General features: G+C 40.4%; 1 protein-coding gene across 7 annotated transcripts in view; it reads left to right on the top strand.

Moving 5' to 3' along the window:
• ENAH (ENAH actin regulator) overlaps positions 1-17,508 on the top strand; it is a 123,528-nt gene that overhangs the window by 98,441 nt on the left and 7,579 nt on the right. For 5 of the 7 annotated variants that reach the window (XM_053938259.1, XM_053938258.1, XM_053938256.1 and 2 more), the window contains 7 exons: positions 6,006-6,325; positions 8,228-8,338; positions 10,038-10,345; positions 10,592-10,731; positions 11,114-11,168; positions 11,472-11,520; positions 13,619-13,685. In XM_053938259.1, coding sequence (XP_053794234.1) covers positions 6,006-6,325; positions 8,228-8,338; positions 10,038-10,345; positions 10,592-10,731; positions 11,114-11,168; positions 11,472-11,520; positions 13,619-13,685 — 1,050 coding nt within the window. Of the gene's footprint in view, positions 1-6,005; positions 6,326-8,227; positions 8,339-10,037; positions 10,346-10,591; positions 10,732-11,113; positions 11,169-11,471; positions 11,521-13,618; positions 13,686-16,100; positions 16,164-17,508 lie in introns of all 7 variants that reach the window. The other 2 variants (XM_053938261.1, XM_053938260.1) reach the window with 2 other exon arrangements.

Raw genomic sequence — 17,508 nt, 5'->3', positions numbered from 1 at the left:
CTCAGTGCCTCCTGAATTTGGATGTGATACAAAGATGCCTTTGTACTGTTCATGGAAATACCTCTGTTTTTAATGTATCTGGCTTTGTGACAAGAAGCCTTCCAGGTTCGTGGCTGAACTCTGTTATTCAGGTTGATATATGGGCTCCTCAGTGCAGTTTCCTATCATCTTTTTAGGAAAAAATGTAATGGCTTGATCTTACAGCCAAGAGCAAAGCAAGCTAGTGTTAGAATCCTGAAGATTTATGTGAATGTACAGCACAGCTTCCACTTGAGGAAACAAGGTGACCTGCCAGAGCAGGCAGGTCTTTGCTTTTGCAAACTGTTTCAGGTCTGGATTTGTTACTCATAGGTTTTTTTCTCTTGGTGGCCTTGTGACAGAAGCTCTGGGTTTTGACACAATTGGAGTTTCTTCATGTTTCAAAGCATCCTTGCTCTGGTGGAAGGAGTCTTTCCACAAATAAAGTAACTCTGCTGCAGGTGACAAAAGATATGGAGGCTTAGATGTGAAGTGTCCCAGGAAAGGACAGATTCTCTCTGGCTATTAAGTCTGCTCTGAAATAGAATATTGCTTTACCAGTAAACACTGAAGTTTCTTAATCTAGGTGAGATCTTTGTCTTTTCTTCAACCTGTATGGTAATGGCCATATTTTAAGCAATGAGGGCTCCATTCTTTTGATTTACTATGTTGAGGTCTTCAGCACAAGGCCCAGAGGATCTTGCACTCATTCACCTTCAGGAACAGAAGTTAAAAAACCCACCTGTTCCCTTCCCCCTCCCCAATACAGATCAAAAAATAATGGATAGTATTAATCTGAGACAGCTTCCTAGTTACCCATCACACACACTGGGTTTTGAATGAAATGGTGCTACTTGCTAAATGGAAAGTGATCTCAGTGTGCATGTGGTCTTGGCTCATTTCATACAATAACAGGAGCTGAGACAGCAGGACCACTTAATTGTTATTCCTTTTTATGATCAAGAGCAAGCCAGGAAGGCTTTGTGTGTACCTGGGTAAATAAATTAACTGCAATTCTGTTCTGCAGTTGTTGTGTAGAAGACATTCTAAACACTGTCACCATCACAGAATGTGGGGAGATTTTTTTCAGCAGGGATGCAACAGTGTGTGCTTAATTCTGCTCATTGCATTTTTTTTTCTCCATGTGTTATTTCAAGAATGTAGTCATGCTCCTGCTGCTTGCTTGCCCAAAGAACTGCAGGATCAATGCTCATATTAAGTCACAAGTTAGTACTGTAAATATGATTCTTTCTTTATCCTCACACAGTATCTCCCAGTATCTCCTTAACTGAACAAAAGTATAAGGGCAAGAGGGGACATAATTTTAAAAACTGGTGCAATGTTAAAGTAAACTAATTTAAAAACAACACCACCAAAAAAATAACCAAGAGCCTCCCCCAAAACACCCCAAAGTTAAATTGCCCAAAATGCTTTTGACATGAAGCTAATTAAAATCTACAAAGAAAGTGTCATGAATAATCACTGTGATAAAGCTAGCAGCTATTCTGAGATTCTGAAGTTGACTCTGAATCTAAACATGAGTAACAGTACCTGTGTGTGACTGACATGTACAGTTTTACAGCAGGCTCAGCTATTTCATGTAAACTAGCTCTTAGATTTAATAAGTCACACTTCTGAAATAGTTAGAATTATCATGTTGTCTTTGCATAACAAGCATTTCATTACAAGACAGCTTTCTGGGACATTTTGAGTATCTCTTTAGCGTCTTTAAAAGTTGTCCTGGTGGCCAAATGTGCTTTCTAAGACGGAAGGATTTTCAGGTATTGCTTTCACAGGGTTCTTGGACTACCAGTCTTGACATTCAGACGTACTTTAACTGATGTGTGATGACTCTCCTTAATCTACTAATGCTTTTGTCTAATAGAATTTTGCTCTCTGACAAAATTTAAAAATAAAATTATACTATCGAATGGTAGCTAAACAAAACCAGAGGGATTTAATGCATTTTTTTTTTAATAATCAAATGGGCTTTTAGTCTTTTTTAGTTACAACTGTAACACTTGCTAAGATCTAGTGTGTAGTTTATGGAATTATTCCTTGCTTATTAAGTTGTGTTAAAGCAACTTGATTGCATTACTGGCATACTGATCTTCTGATCAGTGCACCTTTTGGTTTGCTTTTCAAAAGTTTTATTAAAATTGTTAAAATGACAGTAGAAAATTAGTGAGTTGTGTGGGTGTGGGTTTTTTTGGTTGGGGATTTTTTTTGTTTGCTTGTTGTTTTGGCTTTTTTTTTTTCTTCGTTGACAAAGGGATGGTTCAGTGACATATAATGAGAAATTATTCTCAGCAATGGTGTATATATCTCATATGCATAAGATATGCTTGCAAGGTATTTTGCTGCCCTCTCTTGGTAGAGCATTTGCATTGAAAGCAAAGTGCTTAACTGTTCCTGGCAAAAAAAAAAATCTGAGTTTATTCCTTTTATTTTCTGAAGAAATGGAAAATGGGGATTCTTTTACAAAAAACAAAAACAAAGTTAAATACTACCTTACTCAATATTTACTAAATAATGAGTATTTTGTTATTCAAGTCCTGTGTGGATAAAAGTGGTTATTTCACTGTCTTTCATCTGCATCTTATTTAGCCAATATAATTTGATAGTGTTCATTGCTGATTGAAATAATTTTTGCTTCAGACTAAGTTTAAACACTTAGAGGCATTTTGTTATGACACAAACCCTTCTGGGCCAGGCTGAACACCTGGAATGCTTCCCTCTGCTGCTCTCCCATCCTCTGGGCATCCCTTGGTTCAACAGCTTCTGCATGATGGAATTTCTGTTATCTAAATTATTTCCCACGGTTGTTGGTTTGGGTTTTTTTTTTCCCGTGGGCTTTTTCCTGCTCTTTTTTTGAATCATTCTGGCAAGGAGTTCCATTGCTCATCTGCCTGATGTGCAGGGGTGCTCTTTTCTTTTGAGCTTTGCTCTCATTATTTGTATCAACTGTTTCCTCCCAGCTGTTGTGAAGGGGTGTCCACATCACTCAGGATTTCATACAGCTCCAGTTGTCTTTCTCAGAATTGCAGCTTTCTAAATTATTATTAAATGGAAGGTGTTGGGTACATTTGATAACAGTTTTCTGCTGCTCTTTGAGTCTTTTCAGTTCTGCTCTTCTCTCTGTTTTGAGGTGGGAGCAGGGATGCAGGGATTGTGAGGCAGGATGGTGCTATTTCTGTACTGCTCCATAATCCTTTCTTCATGTGTAGCATCTGGTTGAGGTTTTTGAACAGGACACATCAATGAATGGATGTTGTTGTAGAACTGACTGTTGTAACCCTAATATCTCACTCCTGGGTGCATAGGCAATCCAAAGTCCAGCACTTTGTAAATTAATTTAGCAAATATTTCCCTCTCTCTGCCCTGCTTCACTTCAGTTGAGTTTTATTTGCCAGTTTTATTCCCAGGTTAGTTGGAATTAGAAGATACATCAGTAATTGTTCATAATCAGCCATCATCCTTGCTACCCTAAATAACTAAATATTATTAAGGAGCTTTTATGATGAGCCCCTCACTGTTTCCTTTCCAGGTTGCTCATGGAAATATGAAATGGCAGAGCTCTTGGTATGGCTTGTTGCAAAACAGCCTTGGCAATGCTGCCCTTGTGTGAGGAGTGACCTATATTGAGTTTCTATTTCTGTAAAGAAATTAAGAATTTCAGCAAAAGAAATTTTCTGGTGGTTGCTTGATGTGTTGTTAAACCCAGGAAATTGATACCTTCCAGTATTATAAACTAAATATAATGTGAAATGTTTATGATCTCAAATGCCATATCTACATTTCAGTTTAGGATGAACAGAGTGTACATTTCTAGGTAGAATATGCTCATTTCTGGCAAACGAGTGCAAAAGAATGACGAAAATAAACAAAGCTGCTTTGGAGTCTGTCAGTGTTGTCTTCTGCTCTGAACAGTCTTTTAGATAGAAACATGTGCATCCACCTCTCCTTTATGAAAAAAAAAAAAAAATTTTAACATGACCAAGTGGAAGTTAGCCTTGACGAAAACCCTGTTTTCCTCTAATAATAGGTTTTGTCTGAGGGGAAAAAAAGAGCACATAGTAAAATTAGTTTTGTACAGAAAAGCAAAAATGTAATGTCAAAAATATTTTTAATACTTCTTGGAGCTTAAATTTCTGTGGTTTGTATTATATTCTCTTAACATTTATAGAACTCCTGTACTGGTTCCAAATATGTATGGGTCAATCACCTGACATTTTAGTAGACTTCAGAGGCTAAAAATCAGTCATTTAACAAACTGGGTTGCAGCTCTGGTTTCATAGTGATTGCTCTTACAGCTTTGTTTTATGGCTGAGGGAAGAAGTGGTAAAAGAGCAGAACTGGATTTTGCTTCTGATGGGTAGTGAGTTAAGTAGTGAAAAAAGTCTTTTTGTTGTGCATAATTGGAACTTATTTGGTTATAGAAATTATGAAATTTCAATTTTTTTTATTTGTTTGTAAAGGAAAAACATTGGTCTGAAAACCAGATGGACTTCAATAACAATAGTTCATGGGCTGGAGTTTGCAGTTATGCTGTTTTTTTCTGGGCATGAAAAGGACTGAAACAGCTGAAGTTCCCTTCCTTTTCAGAATTCAGTCCTTATGACTGCATATACAGCATAGTATTGCCAATGACTGTCCAAATTAAATTGCCCAGTGGCATAGTGTAGAAAACACACATCTGGTAGCTTGAGGTGTCAGAATTCAGGTTTCCTCTCTGCTTTATAGTTAAGCGCTGGCTGTGCTTTGTGTTTGTTGAGAAGCTGTCATCAGTTTGCATCTGAAGCATGGGAGAAAAAATGGCTCTGTGCTTTGTAGACAAGATTTTTTTTCTAACTGTTATGATTTTTGTTTGTTTGTTTGTTTGTAAACAAGAATTCAAATAGAGAACAACAACTAGCAACATTTTCAGTGTTATGTACTGACAGGAACATACTGGCCACAGCTGGGAGGAGGAACCACCTAATTTTTGTTTCATCCCTGAGTTATCCCCAAGAGATGAAAAAGCTTTGAAAACCAAGAAGCTGTATTTTAACAAACTAGGAAGATACATATTTTAAAAACCCCTAAAAGACCCTAGAGAAAATATAGAACAAGTTGAGATGAAAGGCTCAGAAAGGTGGTATATACCTTTTCCCACTGCATTTTTTTTTTCCAGAAAGTTCTTTCGGCCAACCCAGTAGCTTTGGCAAGAAATTCTGCAAGGTTTCTTCTTACCCTTAGGATATTTCCACTGCCTGGCTTTTACTTGTTTTCCTCCTCTTCATGTCTTCTCCCTCTCTGCTTTGCTTTGCAAAGCCTCCCATGAGCTGGAAATGCTGCCAGTTCCCTGCAGTGTTTCCTTGGCTGCTGCACCCTGGATTTTTTTGACCATGTCCATTTTTCCTGTGCCTTCAGGGTGTTCTTGTGTTGTTGCCAGTTCAGCTGTGTGTGTGTGTTAAGATGCAAGTGTGGATGGACATGTGGGCATTTTGATGCTTCTGTAAAATATGGATAAATTCTACCTGACTAGTTGATCCAAAACCCATAATTTATTTGGGGGTGTTTCTTTTTTAATGACTATTTGTGTACTGCTATTTCACTGTACTTCTATTCACTGCTTTGAGTATAAAATACCATGCAAAGAACAAATGTAACTCCATATCCCAAACTGGGAAGATTGTATCAGTTAGTAAATTAGCAGCATCAGCTTTCTATTCTTACTTCTTGAAGTCTGTCTCTCAGAATGTTCAATTAGTTAAGAGGAAATCAGATATGTGATTCTTTTTACTGTAAATATAATAAAACTATTATCCAGCTCAGAAAAGTGGCACGTAAGGATTAAGACTTCCACATAGGTACAAATGCTGTGCTTTTGTTCTCGCTGCTGCCAGGATTGTTGAATAGTTTATCTCCTTGTCCTTTTAACAGTTGCTTGATGTTTTTGGTTTTCACTTTGCAGCTTAGTCTTTTTCCTTTTCTCACCATTGTAGACAGTTGCAAGAGCAACAGAGGCAGAAGGAGCTGGAACGGGAGAGGCTGGATCGTGAACGAATGGAACGGGAGAGGCTGGAGAGAGAGAGGCTAGAAAGGGAAAGACTGGAAAGAGAGCGCCTAGAGCAGGAGCAGCTGGAGAGAGAACGGCAAGAAAGGGAACGGCAAGAGCGCCTGGAAAGGGAGAGACAAGAGAAGGAGAGGCAGGACCGGGAGAGACTGGAACGACTTGAACGGGAGAGGCAAGAAAGAGAACGGCAAGAACAGTTGGAAAGGGAACAGTTGGAATGGGAAAGAGAGAGAAGAATTTCAAATGCTGGTAAGAATTTCAAAACCCGAGCGTGTTCTACCACCAGACTACTCTTTATGTGTTTGGGTGATGGAGTGTGAGAGAACCAGCAAATGGCAGTGAGTACAGCTGTGTAGCAACAGTCAGTATTTCAGGCTTTGTTTTGCTGGAATTCCTTCCCTTTTTTATGGCAAGAAGTCCAAGATATTTGACTTTCCTGTCATAATTTTCCATTAATTCTGAAATAATTTTTTTTGCATTATTTGCTCACTCCGTTGCCCATACTCTCTGGTTGTGTGGAAGAACTTGAATCATTTTGGGCACCTCCAACACTGCTTAAAGTCTGATGAGTTAAACTTTCTAAATACCTTATCATTGTTTGCTCTATTCAACAAATGTACTGTCATTACATAAGTTGGGAAAAAAACCCTAAAAGGTAAAAGGTTGAGTGTGTTAACATAGAAGGTATGTTCCTATATAAGGCAAAGTAATAGTGTGAGAAATGCTTTTCAGTCTGAAGTCTTGCTTAATCTATCATTGTAGTAACATTTCAGTGAAATGTGTTGTATGTATTTGTAGATAAGATAATGCACTGCCTGTGGAAATGTATCCAGTGATAACTGAAAGCTTTCTCATTTTGGTAATATAATGGAACATCAGTCAAGTGCTTGGTTGTTCTTCAGTCTCAAACTCAATTTACTTAAGTCAGCTTATGGTGAAAGTCAAGGAATACTATGTAAGTCATTTTAGAGCAGAGGAATTTATTGGTAGTTTTATTCCCAGTACTTTCAATATTCACTATGGAGCTTTTTCTGGGGAATAGAGAGATGACACTTGCTGCCTATGGTAAGGGTTTTATTAGTGGAGTTGAAACAAATGTTAAGATCACTACATTTGCTTGCAGTTTGTAACCAAACAGGAAGATAAAAGCTGGTAAAAGACTGATTGCTCAACCCTATATCTAACCCATCTCACAGATGGGATTTGAGAAAACTTTCTCTAGAATGTACTTGTAAATTCAAATGTTGGCACAAAAAGAGTTGGTAAAATTTAAGAGCAGCTGTTGATAATATGTAAAACTTTCCTAACAGTATTTTCACTTGTGCCTAATCCTCTGGTACTAACTGTAGTCTACATTTTTACATTTTGTTTGAATGCTGGTTTTGTTGCTTCATTAGCTCCCTTTTTCTCTTTCTCCTTTTTTTATCCTGCCTTTGCTGCTGCTTTCCATCTTCTGTCCAGCTCCATCTTTCGACAACTCCCCGTATAGCACTCCACTTCCTGAATACTCCAGTTGCCAGCCTCCTTCAGCACCTCCTCCATCATATGCAAAAGCAGTCTCAGCGCCAATGGCAGAGGCCACACCGGAGTACGCTGTAGTGACTTCTGCACCACCGACTTCCACTCCCCCTACACCGCCTCTAAGGCACTCTGCATCACGTTTTGCTACATCCTTAGGCTCAGCTTTCCACCCCGTTCTCCCCCATTACGCTACGGTTCCTCGTCCGCTGAACAAAAGTTCTCGGCCTCCCTCTCCCGTCAGTGCCGCGGCGACTTTGCCTCCCAGCACCAAGCCCGCGGCCTGGGCCGCGCCCAGTTTCGCCCCCCTGCCCCCGTCTCCTCCAGTAATGATAAGCAGCCCACCAGGCAAAGCCGCTGGCCCGAGACCCGTCCTCCCGGTGTCGGCTTCCAACCCGGTGACCCAAATGTCCACGTCTCCCACGGCTCCTAACGGGCTTCCTGAAAACCTGGCTTATCCGGTTCCTTCACCTTCTACCTCAGGTCCAACGCCGCCTCCGCCACCTCCTCCCCCCCCACTGCCTTCCTTTCCGCCTCTGTCACTCTCTGGAGCTCAAGCTTCTCCTTCTCCCAACTCCCCGAATGCCTCGACTCCCTCATCCAAGCCTAGTGTTCTCCCTTCTCCCTCTGCAGCTACCCCTGCCTCTGTTGAGAACTCTCTAAACTCTGTGCTGGGAGACTCCTCTGCTTCTGAGCCAGTCTTGCAGGCAGCCTCTCAGCCGGTTGAAGCTCCGACCCAGCAGGGTAAGGCTTTCTGTTATTGCTACTAATGCGCTAAGCAGGGCGGAGCCCGCGGGTGTCAGAGCCCCTGACTGCCCCCAGGCATTAACACAGTGCTTCCGAAGCTGCAGTGATCCTAATGCCACAGCCAAACACAGCTGGGGTAAGGGAAATGGAAGAGCCCTGTGCCTAGGAGCCCATGTTCTGTGGCCTGTCATGAGGAAAATTCTAATTTCTTAAGAACTCACCTGTTGAGAACAGAGTTGGTCGAATTCTTGCTTGGTAAACCCTTCATTGTTGGTTTATTTGGGAAGTGATGTTACCAGGCAGGATCATTAGTTTCCTAATGGCAGCCAGCATAGAAGAGCATATGTGTGGCTTTGGACATGTAAATGACCTTCAGTGAGGAATAATTCAAATTTAGAAAGTAATATGTGACACCTGCAGCATTTCTTTCTGGACAGCAGTTGTATTTTGATACATTGCTGTGGGCACATACATCTATATGTGTGTATTTAGATAGAGAGAGACAGGTCTTTCTGCAGTATTTTGCCAGTGTAGCTAAGAAGACTTTGGACAAAAAGTTTGATTAAACAGCTGATAGCCTTAATGAACACTCCACCAATATGATAGAAATGCATTTTACATGGTAATACATGTCTTTGTTAACCTGAATCCTGCTTTTATATTGATTTAACAGATTTGGGTTGCTTTAGTAGATGTAGGTCTTTGTACAGAACTCTGCAGTACTCTAAAGGTGTGGGCAGAGGGGCTTCTGGAGGTTAAGCAGCCCTGTTTATATCCTCCTGACTGAAATGAAGGTCTGAGCTGCTTTGGGATGGAGTGGAAAAAGAATGAATGGCCTCACTTCTAGTAAGGAATAAAAGTGTGCACTTGGACAGTGAGTGATGCCAAGAGGGTTTAACAGGTGTTTGAATTTCTGCAGTGGTTAGCAGAGTAGGAAACCAGGAAGACTCATATGTGAAATTCCTGCCTTTAGAGATTAAGGTAGTTCTGCAGTATTTTTCCTGCCTTATGGCGGTTTTGGTGAGACAGAGGTAGGATCTGTAGAGGTGCAGAGAATATTCTTTCTTCAAAGTACACATTCTATTTGGATAACAATGTGAATTTAAAGAAGTAAAAGAATGATAGATAAAAAATAGAAGAGCTTCTTTCCATCAGCTTGAAATACATCATTCTTCTAACCCACTAATTAGTGTTTGTATTAAATCATAAAAGTTGATTGCTGGAGTTATTTTAAAGGAAATATCTACATACAGCTTAGAAATTAGCATTGGCACTCAAACAGTTCAAGGTTTCACATGTTTGGGTGATGTGTTAGTGCTTGTTAATGCAGTGAGATATTGTTTAGCACCATGTGAGCACACCCCATTGTTCCTCCTGCTACGATGCTCATGCCTGACTTGACTCTCTGCCTGTTTCCTGGTGTAAAGTTGTTCTTGGTTGCAGCACAGAACCTGACTGGAGGGGTTTCATGTAAATGTCTCTGGAGCTGTCTGATCTCTCACAGCATACTGTGTAATATTTTTAGTACATTGGAAAAGAATGCTTCTCTCCTCATGAAATTCAGTGTTTTCTTGCCCAGTATCTTACAGTTTTAATGTCTCATACACTGAGCAAAAGAGCCACCATTTCAATGGAAGTTAAGACCTTTGTTTTCTAAATCCTTAATGTCGTCTGTTTGTTTTCTCTCTGACCCTAGGTGTTGTCCAAGGACCACCTGCACCACCTCCTCCACCTCCCCTGCCCCCTGGCCCAGCTCAGTCTTCAGTAGCAGCCCCACCTCCTCCTGGCCCTCCACCACCTCCTCCACTCCCACCTTCGGGGCCGCCACCACCGCCACCACCGCCTCCTCCGCTGCCCAGCCAAGTCCCTCCCGTTCCCCTGCCACCTCCTGCTCCCCCCCTCCCAGCCTCTGGATTTTCAGCAGGATTCGTGTCCGAAGATAATCGTCCTCTAACTGGACTAGCAGCTGCACTTGCTGGAGCCAAACTTAGGAAAGTCTCACGGGTAAATACAACCCTGGTTTCTTTTTCCAATTCCTGTCCCCGCTTCTAACCTCTGTTCAAGGTTAACAGCAGTATCGAGGCATTTGGGGTAGGCTTAATTCATTAAGAAAAAAGCATTACGGGATGTGCTGCCAGCCCATGCCATTCTTTATGCAGTTGTGTCTTTCTTGCATGTGAACTTTGCTGGTTTCATGAAGTCAGCTCTCATTCTGTTGGCACATCTGCTGTCTTTTTGTGTGCTCTGAAGGGTGAAGACTCCTCCAGTTCGAGTGGAGGAGGAGGAGGAGGCTCTGCTTCATCCAAAACAGACGGTGGCCGTGGAAATGGACCCCTTCCCTTGGGAGGCAGTGGGTTGATGGAAGAAATGAGCGCCCTGCTGGCCAGGAGGTGAGGAGCTGTTCCTGCTCTGCTCCAGCTGCTTAGTCATCACACAGGTGGGATTTGGGGTGCCTGCTTGCAGCTGGCTCAGGATCAGATAGACAGCAGCTCATGGTTGCTTTGGGAAGCTGATCATGTTTCATGAATAGCCATTTTTATTTGAGTGTAATCCAGTACTTCTGTGTAAGCCTTTGTGCAGCCGTAGGGGAGAGCATACAGTCTTCAAATTGCGCAGTTGCTTTGGCAGGAGGGCTTTGCCTTTGAAGGTGTTTTGAAAGCACTTCTTAAAACACTAATTTTCATGAGGCTGTATAAGTCTTTAATTGCAGTAATCAACATTCTTCCATCTTAAAGCCATGATGAGCTTGGTAACTTTTGTCTCTGCTTACAGGAGAAGAATTGCTGAAAAGGGATCAACAGAACCAGAGCAGAAAGAAGATAAAGCTGTGAGTTGAGAAATTTTATCTAATTCACATTACTCAATACAAGGATTATCAGAAAGAGTCCAGTGGTGTACAAGAGATTATTTATACTTTACTATATAAATATACACACGTACAACCACTACTCTGTGAAGTGCTTGCCCATTTTCTATATACACTTGAGCAGAACAATTTAAGATATATATATAAAAACTGAAATATTTAAACAGATGAGATTGCCTCTTGTGAATCTAACAGATTATAAAGAGATTTTTTTTTCTCCCTCCCTCCTCTTCCCCTATTCCTTCTCTTCTCCCTTTTAATCAGGAAGAATCAGAGTCTTCATCTTCCAAGGTTTCTTCAACAAGCACACCTGGTAAGTAGCTCAGGTTAGTGAACTCTGGGACTCTGTAATGCTAAAATCTAGTGAGAAATCTTGGTCAGCTCTGCTGAATTTTGGGGCCTGCCTCTCTTCCCATGATTGCAGCCTGGGGTTTTGCTGTAGAATGGGTCCTGGTTTGGAAGATGATGGATAAATAGAACATAAGTGAATAAAGAATATAAATGCAGAGTGTTGAAATTCTTTGTCTGTGATCCCTCTGCTGAAGAGGCATTGTTTGGAGCTGCATAGCCAACACCTCTGCTGCAGTGAATAAGGGAGACTTACACATTCTGCAGTCGGCCAAGAGGTATTGCCAGCATGCATATGTATTCATACTGTAAATTATTGTCTCTCAAGAGACACTCAAGAGTTTCTTTTCCTGTCCTTGAGTAGTAACATGTTGCACCCTCAGTTTCCCTGGCCACCTCTCAGTACATACCTGCAGAAGAGGGAGGCCGTGCCATATAACACTGCAGTCTGTCATCCCAAAAGGCAGTGGAAGCAGAAAGGAAGTAACTGGATCGTGAATACACCAGTATTCAGTCTGCTCCAGCTTCCTCTGCTGATTGCTTGCCCATGTGTACACTTCTCTAGATGATTCAACCACTTGATGATGTGCAGGCCTTAATATTGAAAACCACTGCTGTATTGTGAACAAAACGCAGGTGACACCTGGCTGGGGAATAAAAAGGAGTGCTAGGAGTTGTGTGTCCAGATGGAAACAACTGGCAAACTTAGTACTGAGATACAGGCACTCATCTAGAGAAGTCAGACTGTAAGGAAACAAATGGCATCACACAAATCAAGGTTTTCACACACACACCCCCTTTTTTCCCTCTTCTTTTAAGAGAGTCTGCTTCATTCTGTTAGACAGAAAGGACATTAGCCTTGGGAAAATGACTGCTTTTGGAACACTTCTGATAATATAGGCCCAAAAAGAAGGAAATTAAAACCAGTGGAAGTGGTTCCTTTAATTGATGATGATAAGAAGCCTCACCTAATCTGTTAAAAATGTCAAATGCATTCAGAAATTGACCATTCCCTTCTGGTTGAGAAATTTTCTTTGTTTCTTGCTGTGAGATGCTCTGGTACTGCTGAGCCTCATCACTGGAACAGGTCTTTAAAGTGTTTTAAGAGGAATGTTTGGCATCCGTGAGCAAACTGCAGCCGTAGCAGAAGTTTCTCAATTTTGCAGCTATAGCTAAAATAACTCCTATGGCAGGACAAGTCCTGAAGACTGGTGTATAAAATTAAGTTTAAGGCTTATTACTAGCATAAGTAGCCTGTACTTGGCTGTGTTACAGACTATGCTGGCAGACTTCTGCAATTTAGATATTCTCAGTATCTAGCTGCATCCCAGGGAATTTTGTGGTCAATAAGAGATTCTGAAAGGGCCTTTCTGCCTCTCTGCTTACCTAGTTTAGCAGAGCTAAGCAATATGAAAGAAAGGGAGCAGAGCAGACAAACTCCAAATCTGAAGACTGATAAGATCACTGGCACACTGAAGTCCTGAGTAAGTAATGATAGCAAGTAATAACAATCCACACTATAGAAAGGCAGTTTTAACTTGTGCAGATTGTAAGGAATGAACCTTCTTCTTTCTCATTGCTGCAAGATATTCTGGTTGTGTCAGGTTGTATCTGCTGGCACGTCACTGAAACTGGCACTGAATTAATTTTCTATCATTAAGAGTTTAGGAAAACTCCTTTAGCTTAGAAATCTATTCCTCAAGTATTTGCAGCTGACTGGTTACAGAATTCCATGTTTCACAACTGAAGCAATCCAGTACCTATAAATACTTATAAATAAATCCAATGCCTATAAAGTATAGGCAGACCTTCTCCCAGCTGGATTAAGACTCAAATGGCATTTACAGTGTCTGGGAGACCAGTGAGACTTTAAGATGCTCTCACTTGATGCATTCACAGATGAATGCAAGATGTATCTTAATGTGAAAGAGCTAAAGCAATGGAGTAAAAAGAGCAAAATACCAAGCAGCTGACTTGAGTTGCCAGGTGCTTGAAGTTTCCTCACACAAATTACACAGTGGATAGAAAAAGATAGTTTTTAATCTCCTCACTCTGTTTTCCAGAACTAACAAGAAAGCCTTGGGAAAGGACAAATACAGTGAATGGAAGCAAGTCACCTGTTATTTCCAGGTACTCCCCTTTTGTACCAGCTGTCTTTTCCTTCCATTTGTTCTTGTTGCACATGCTGCTGAAGATACTGGACTAGAATAGTAAAGGTCATCTTTATGGGTTTAAAATTGCTGCTGTGAAACTGCTTTTAGCAGTTTTAAGTAGGAATGAAGAGTTACTTTTGGCGAATGCTAATAAGAGAAATTATTGACAGTAAAAACAAAAGTTGTACCCAAAAAAAGTTCCTTTTAACAATTGCTGGTGTATAACCTGAATTAATAAGGTGTATATTTGCCTACAGCAATGTTTAGTTCTTTATTTGAAGTGTGAAATTTCCTATAAGGTGAAACCAAATTCAGTGCTGCAGTTCACGTATTCAGTAGTAAATTTAGAGAATAGGTGTTCTTTCTATTTCTTTGCTACTCACAGAATGCCTTTGTGGATATTTAAGCCACCTTGATAAGATTTGATTCTGTGACAATTTTCAGTAGCTCTCATACCAATCTAAGAAAGTCCATCCTAAAGAAGTGTAGAAATGTTTTACATCCCTCAGTGCATCAACCAATCTTCGGTAACTTGTCAGCTGGAACTTTGGTAGGCAGGGAGTGTTTTGGTAGGCGTTTTCAGTAAGTGAAATGGCTGCTTTAGCAATTTTTAAAGATATATTTAATTGTCATTTACTTTAAGCAGAAGGCTTGTGGTTCATTTAGAATTCCTGTGTATTGTGTACACAAAAGTTAAAGGGTTCTGACCCCTGATAATCTGAGGAAGTCACCTGAATTTCTTGAGAGAAAACAAAAGAATATGTTCAGCTTGGGAATGCTGTGTTTGAAATTTCCTGAATTCCCGTTAAAATTTGGCTGTTGGAAATAGCTGTAGAAGACTGGGTGATCAAAGTATTAAAAACAATTGTTCTCTGAGAGGCCTCACTGGTAGTTGAAGTTGCCCTTGAGGTCCTCAGTTCTAAAATGCAACACTAAACACTCTCAGTATCTTTGTCTCTTTTAGAATAAATCCAGGACTTTGAGGTGTCTGCAGCCTTGGTTCTGCTTGCTTTTTTTTTTTTTTTTTGTCAGGAAGCAGGTGCCATTGGTGGTGACATTCTCTTTGCTACACTGTCAGTGTAACAAAATAGTGCATCACCTTTGGCCTTGGCTTTGCCCTGCCCTCTTCCCCCTCCTCCTCAGTAGGTCTGACCTGCTTTGACCAAGGTCTCTGGTGCTGATACCTTGATCTGCTTCAAAACGTGGCGTTGAGGGGGAACTTGTCACAGAAATAATTGCTGTAAGAAATCCTAAAGAGCATTTTAGAGTTCATATTGTGGAAGACAGTTGCTGACCCAGCCCTTTGGTTGTAGATACTTTGCTCAAATTGCTTATCCATGGGGTAAAGGGATTTATAAGTAGGGCAACTCTCAATATGTGACTTTTGGGGAGTCTGGAATGTTCTGAAGTCTTGATTCTACCTGCCCCTACAGCAGTAGGTTTTCATAAACTGTTTTATGCTTCCAGTTTCTCTGATCTTTTTCCAGCTGGTGAAATTCAGAGGTTGCTGAGGTCTGTTTAAAAATATTTTCTGACCTAGAGGAGTACAGAGAATTTTTGAGATTTCTCTTAGATTTATTGGGGCACTCCATCAAGCTTTTGTCTTCATTCATCCAGTGGAAAATGTGGATAGAATTTAACTTGATGTGAGCTTCCCTGGGCATATACTCTAAAAGTACTTCCAAAATAAGAATTCTGTGTTTATTTAATGTCAATATTCTTTTCCAGTGCTGTCATAACCTGCTGGAAGGTGCCATAGCACATACTTTAGGCCTACTGATACAGTTTTCTAGTCAGTGTTGACGGCTTGCTCTGCTAGGAAGAGGAAGATTTCATAGAAAGAGAAGCTGTTAGAAGTCTCTTGAATATCCTTGTATTTTTCTTAAGTGTCTACATTTGCCAACTTGCCAAGTCTCTCTCAGCAAGCAGCTTGCTAAAGTAGCTTTGTTTAGTGAAGGGGAGCTGCAGTTTGAAACACTAACCCTGTGTCTATCAGAAGGGAATTTCTTTCACCTGGAAGGGCTGGAGAGCTACTCCTGACCTCTGCAGGGAGGATATGAGTCACTTACAGGGATTAAGCAAAGCACACTTAAGAAACTGGCAAGTCAGCAAAATTTTCTCTTCAGAGCTTCCACAGAGGTAGAGGATGAAGTTGTTGTTATTCAGAGTGAATGTTATAAGTATTTTAAAGCAAATTAGTGTCCTGTCTAAAATCAGGCCTTTTCTTCTTGGAGCAAACAGAAAAGACTTAAGCTGTGGACTTTTAATATTTCCTGAAACATGCAAGTAGAACTCCTGAATCTACTGAAACCCCATGGTGTTTAAGGTGCTAAAACTGAACAAAATTAAGACCTATTATAGCTTTTAAAGGTAGTGTTTCTCCCCCTAATAGACGGGAATCTCCATGGAAAAATCTGCTTGCTTCTGAAAACAGGTTCTATGATTCACTAAACAGGTATCATCCTGTTGGGGTTTGAGACTTCCTAATAACCCCTTTGACCAGTTCAGGGTTGGACTTTTTCTACACGGGTTGGTAATCACCACATGCACCTCCAGGTTCCTCCTCCACATTTTGTTTGTCCAGTTGAGCCCACTTTTGCACTGGTTAAAAGCAGATGGTGTCAAAGGCAAATTGAGATGGTTTAAGAACCAGGTATGAATTCATAAAAAAATTCATAAAAATACTGGTGTTCTGGCAGTCTCCACCTGCAAAGGTACAAATTCCTCTTGAATATGCCAGGATTTAGTGGACCATTTGCGCTGTTTTAATAAGCAGGTTTTCAAAACTGTAAGTTGAGATACAAAGGAACAGGAATTCATTTTCTGGGTGTGTTTTCACATCTGCTTTTTGATTAAAGACTTTTTAAACATAAATTAATGTTTCTTGGAATATATTTACAAGTTAGATAACATGATGTATATTTTCTGCTGGAGATTTAAGTTTCACTCTCTAGTGGTCATAAAGTACTGACATTGAAACTCTTTAGGCTTGAAGAGCTTTTCCAGAGGTAAATGTCTTCCAGAGCCCCTCAGAATTACTGAGTCAAATTCCAGCTTTGCTTTTCATGAAGGCACTCGTTGTGGTGATTACTTAATCTTTTTGTATGAAAAGTTCCCCTTTTAGCTGCTTATCTTCGGTGGTGTATTGTGCATGTTGGCATGAATAAGATCTTTCCTTTGCATGCTTGATTGAAGGTGTGTTAGGGACTGTCAGGCTTGCCTCACTGTCCTGTTAGGCAATGCTATGAAGAACCACACGGGAGAGCTCTTGAGCCACGTTGGGATCGAATGGCTGGGACGTTTTTATTCGCTAAATTTCAGTAGCTAATGTTTTCCTAAATTTCAACTGCATTCAGGCTGAAAAAGGAAAAAAAAAAAAAAAAAAGCATACTTTGGGGAGGAACACAGCTAGATTTTCCTGAGATTAGAAATTATCTATTTTGCTAATTGTGGCATTTCAGTGTTTGAAATAAGAATGTCTTGCATTTTGGAAAGCAAAAAGGGAGCACATTGTCAAGATTGAGGGGCAGCGTTCATAAAGAAGCTTTCCTGTAGAGATTTTTAACAGATAGAAGCAGTAGATAGTTGTGGTGGGTAAAACTGACTTTTTGTTCTAAAGATATGAAGAAAAAGAAACAGTCAGTTTGTGTAGAGGTTTCCTTTGAAGTCATCTTATTAATACATTAAACTCATAAGTAATTAAAAAAAATACTAAAATGTACTATTGGTTCGGTTCTTCCATTAAGGCAGGCACTAGGTGCCTGTTAGCAATTTCCAGGAGCTGCATTTAAGAGAATTTT

This window comes from Vidua chalybeata, chromosome 3 (assembly GCF_026979565.1).
Source record: "Vidua chalybeata isolate OUT-0048 chromosome 3, bVidCha1 merged haplotype, whole genome shotgun sequence".
NCBI classification, from domain to species: domain Eukaryota; kingdom Metazoa; phylum Chordata; class Aves; order Passeriformes; family Viduidae; genus Vidua; species Vidua chalybeata.
The sequence above is the reverse complement of the archived record's forward strand: the minus strand, read 5'-3'. Positions and strand labels throughout refer to the sequence as shown.